This window comes from Pholcus phalangioides, unplaced genomic scaffold, assembly GCF_987345545.1.
Source record: "Pholcus phalangioides strain wild (caught in Gottingen) unplaced genomic scaffold, Ppha-v1.0 ptg000028l_1, whole genome shotgun sequence".
Lineage (NCBI taxonomy): Eukaryota > Metazoa > Arthropoda > Arachnida > Araneae > Pholcidae > Pholcus > Pholcus phalangioides.
This window is the reverse complement of record NW_028301618.1, coordinates 543,338-547,281: the sequence shown is the minus strand read 5'-3', so window position 1 is coordinate 547,281 and position 3,944 is coordinate 543,338. Positions and strand designations below refer to the sequence as shown.

Sequence of the window (3,944 nt, the reverse complement as noted above, 5' to 3'; positions counted from 1 at the left end):
GAGGAGAGTTGCTGCCTTAGCACGAGAGTAAGAGCACGGGCCTTCCGTCGCTCTCTTGAGTAATGTTCTAATAGCATAAGAATAAAGTTGTTTAAGTTTCAAAGCCTTCTTCAGATACAGTCCTCTTGCTTGAGCAGAGTCAAAAACATTTTGGTCAACATCGAGTCGGAGAAATCGAAATTAAGATGGACCAGACAACACTCAACCACACTCGCGGTGCGATCAAAAGGAGGATTACACGAGTCCAGTCGGTATTACAAAACATCGATGAATCGAGTGAAGAAACTGATGTTGTGCTGTTACAACAATTAGTGAAAATTGAGGACATTCGAACGAGCATCGATGAACTCCTAGAGGGATACGCCGCCTTGCCAGCGGACGCACAACTAGATGATGCCTTCGACCAAATCGAGGAGATGGAGGCGAACGTAGACGCATTAGAGGTACGTTCGAAATGCTTAGTTTCAAAACTAAAAATCAAATCGGAAGATAATCAGGTCGCTCAACCTGCAACCGTAAAATTGCCGGAGATTCCTTTGCCGAGTTTTTCGGGAAATCCGGAAGAGTGGAGCTCATTCAAATCGGAGTTCAAATCTTTAATTATAGACAATGAATCACTGAATGAAGCTCATAAACTTCACTATCTTCGAGCGTCGTTAAGAGGGGAATCGAAACTTGTCGAAACGATCGACGATACCTTCAACTCGCTTTTCGGAGAATTAGAGAAGCGATTTGAGAACAAAAGGTTCATCGCTGACACACATATCAACGCTATTCTTAACCTTGAGAAAATACATCATGAATCAGCTAAAGAGCTTCGAAAAATGGTGAATACTATCCTGAGACATCTCAGAGGGCTCAAACTTGTAATCCTTGAGATGAATAAGCTAACTGAGATACTGCTTGTTAAAGCTATTTTGCCTAAGCTAGACCGTGAGTCACGCAAGCAGTACGAAATGTCGCTGAAAAACACGGAATTTCCCGAATGGGAAGAGTTTGTTGACTTTTTGCAAAGAAGGAGTCAAGTGCTTGAAAATACTCAACGAGTTTCCTACGCGAAATCTAAATTCGATGCATTTTCAAAACCTAAAAGTCTGATAGCCAAAGCGAATGCAAAGCAAAATTCCTGCCCCATCTGCGGAGAGAATCATCCAATTTATAAGTGTAGAACTTTTCATAGCCTTTCTATTGAAGAGAGAATATACGAAGTAAAAAATAAAAAACTGTGTTTTAACTGTCTGGAATCCCATAGAGTAGTCGAGTGCGGCAGCGATAAGAGATGCCGTATATGTGTGGGAAGAAGCATCATTCGTTAATCCATAGAGAGAATGCACAAAAACCAAAACAAAATGAGTCCCCCACTGAAAGAAAAGAAATCGGGGCTTGTGAGACCAAGAAAGAGAAAACGACCGACTCATGTGCCGCATCTTCCAGTGTTGACAATTGCTTACATTCGAGCGAGAAAAGGGGATGCGTTCTGTTGTCAACAGCAATAGTTTACATTCAGAGGCCAGTTGGTGGGATGTTTCCAATACGCGCTTTACTCGACGCCGGCTCTCAAGTCAGTTTTGTCAGCAATGAGGTGGCAGACTCTTTACAACTTCGGAGAGACACTGTAAACGTTCCTATTGCAGGACTGAATGACTCTATTCTGAACATAAAGAAAAAAGTAACAACGCTAATCGCTAACCGTGAAGGGGACTATAGTAAAAAACTCGATCTTTTAGTTGTTCCCAAGATAACAGATTTAACGCCGTCAAAGCGTTTGGATTTGACCTGCGTTGAACTTCCTAAAAACTTGAGTTACGCGGATCCTAACTTCAATATTCCGCAAAAAATAGACGCATTGCTGGGTGTAGAAATATTTTACGAATTATTGGAGAACAACCAAATAAAATTGAAAAAATGAGCCTATCATACTTCAAGCATCTGTGTTTGGTTGGATAGTAACAGGGACATTCCAGAATGCGGTAACCTACAACAATCTCCATTGCCATTTAACGAGTTATCGGGATGAGGTTGAAAAGGGTTTGGCGAAGTTCTGGGAACTGGAGTCAATTGGGATAATGGATGATCCTAAATTCAAGGAAACCGACGAGGCCAAACAGTTGTTTGACAAAACAGTCTGTTTCAAAGACGGACGATATGAGGTTAGCCTACCATGGAAGAGAGATTGGATAGAGCTAAATGATAACTTTAGTGTCGCAGAGAAACGATTACAGAGCCTTCTCAAGAGAATGCGGTACGATCCGACTATGTTTGCTCAGTATCGTGAAGTACTAGACAATTACTTAGATTAAGGGATTATAGAGAAAGTACCAGACGCGGAAAACACTGATGGAAAACCAGTATATTACTTGCTACATCAAGCAGTATTTCGAGCAGAAAGCGTCACGACAAAAATGAGAATTGTATTCGATGCAAGCTCTCACAAACCAGGTGAACTGTCATTGAATGACTGCCTTTGGACAGGTGTAAACTTAAACCCGAACATTTTTCATTTGTTGACGTACTTTCGTCTCAACAAAATCGCGTTTCTTGCAGATGTCGAAAAAGAATTTCTACAGATTTCTCTTGCAGAAAACGAAAGAGATGCAGTGAGGTTTCTATTCACCAATGCAAGGTGCATCAGCGATCATGCCAACGTGAAAGAGTTTCGATTCAAAAGAGTATTATTCGGCGTCAATGCCAGCCCACTCTTACTTGCTGCTACGATCAAAACACACGTAGAAAAACAACGCGACAATTATCCAGTTGCAACTCAAGTGCTCGACACCTGTGTTTACGTCGATGATCTAGTGGCTGGAGAAGACAGCGTGGCAGAAGCATTGCGAGTCTCTCGTGAAACTAGAGGGATCATGAGAGGTGCCAACATGAATCTTCGTAAATGGATATCTAACGATCCTAGGCTGATTCATCTATGGAAGAAAGAGGGATTTGACGTCCATCCTCAGCATACAGACGGCATCAACATGCACAAGGTTTTGGGATTGTCATGGGATGCTTCTCATGATTATCTAGCCATGGATATCATGGACCTTGTGGAATTCCTGAAACAAAACAAAAATACGAAACGCTTCTTATTGCGAACAGCAGGTAGAATCTTCGACCCCATTGGACTTCTTAGCCCATACACGATTAGGCTGAAGTGTTTATTCCAAGAACTGTGGCTTCGAAAATTGCTATGGGACGATGAGCTTCCAGCGGATGTCAAGGAGAAATGGATTCAGTGGTGTTCGGAACTTCCCCGCCTATCCGAACTACAAGTGCCGAGGGTCATTCTCGATCTTTCTGAAGATGACTCGAATGAAATAGAGATTCATTGTTTTTCAGATGCCAGTCAAAGAGCCTACGGAGCAGCGGCGTACCTCAGAGTCCGGTTCAGGGACCATATTTCCATGAACCTGATTGCTTCCAAAAGCAGAGTTGCGCCACTGAAGAACCTTTCTCTACCGAGGTTGGAGTTACTCGGAGCACTACTCGCGGCAAGATTGACCTGCGAGATTGAGAAAGTCGTGAGAAGGAAAAGACCATGTAAGACCTACTTCTATTCCGATTCACAGATCGTATTGTTGTGGATAAAGGGTTCAGTAAAAAGATGAAAACCATTCGTCGCAAACCGTGTGAACGAAATCCAAACTTTGACAGAAAAAAACTGCTGGTTCCACTGCCCTGGGAAGGACAACCCAGCCGATTTGGTTACCAGAGGCATCAGTGCTGACGCTCTTTTGCACAGTGACAGATGGTGGACCGGACCGAGATTCTTGATGAGAGAAGAGCTGGCTTATGAGGACTCATCACCTGTAGTTACCGAACTGTTTGAAAGTGAGTACTCAAAAAAGATTCGAACAGTAATTTTGAGGACACTAACTTGTCTTTGACTCTAACTACCAAGAGTTCTCTCATTGAATATATCTTAAAAATTAACAGTAGTTACGCCACAA

General features: G+C 42.5%; 1 protein-coding gene across 1 annotated transcript; it reads left to right on the top strand.

Moving 5' to 3' along the window:
- Positions 1–2,402: 2,402 nt before the first annotated feature.
- On the top strand, positions 2,403–3,602 carry LOC149067691 (uncharacterized). The gene has a single exon (XM_089252355.1). The coding sequence runs from the start codon at positions 2,403–2,405 to the stop codon at positions 3,600–3,602; it is 1,200 nt and encodes a 399-aa protein (XP_089108481.1).
- Positions 3,603–3,944: the final 342 nt, after the last annotated feature.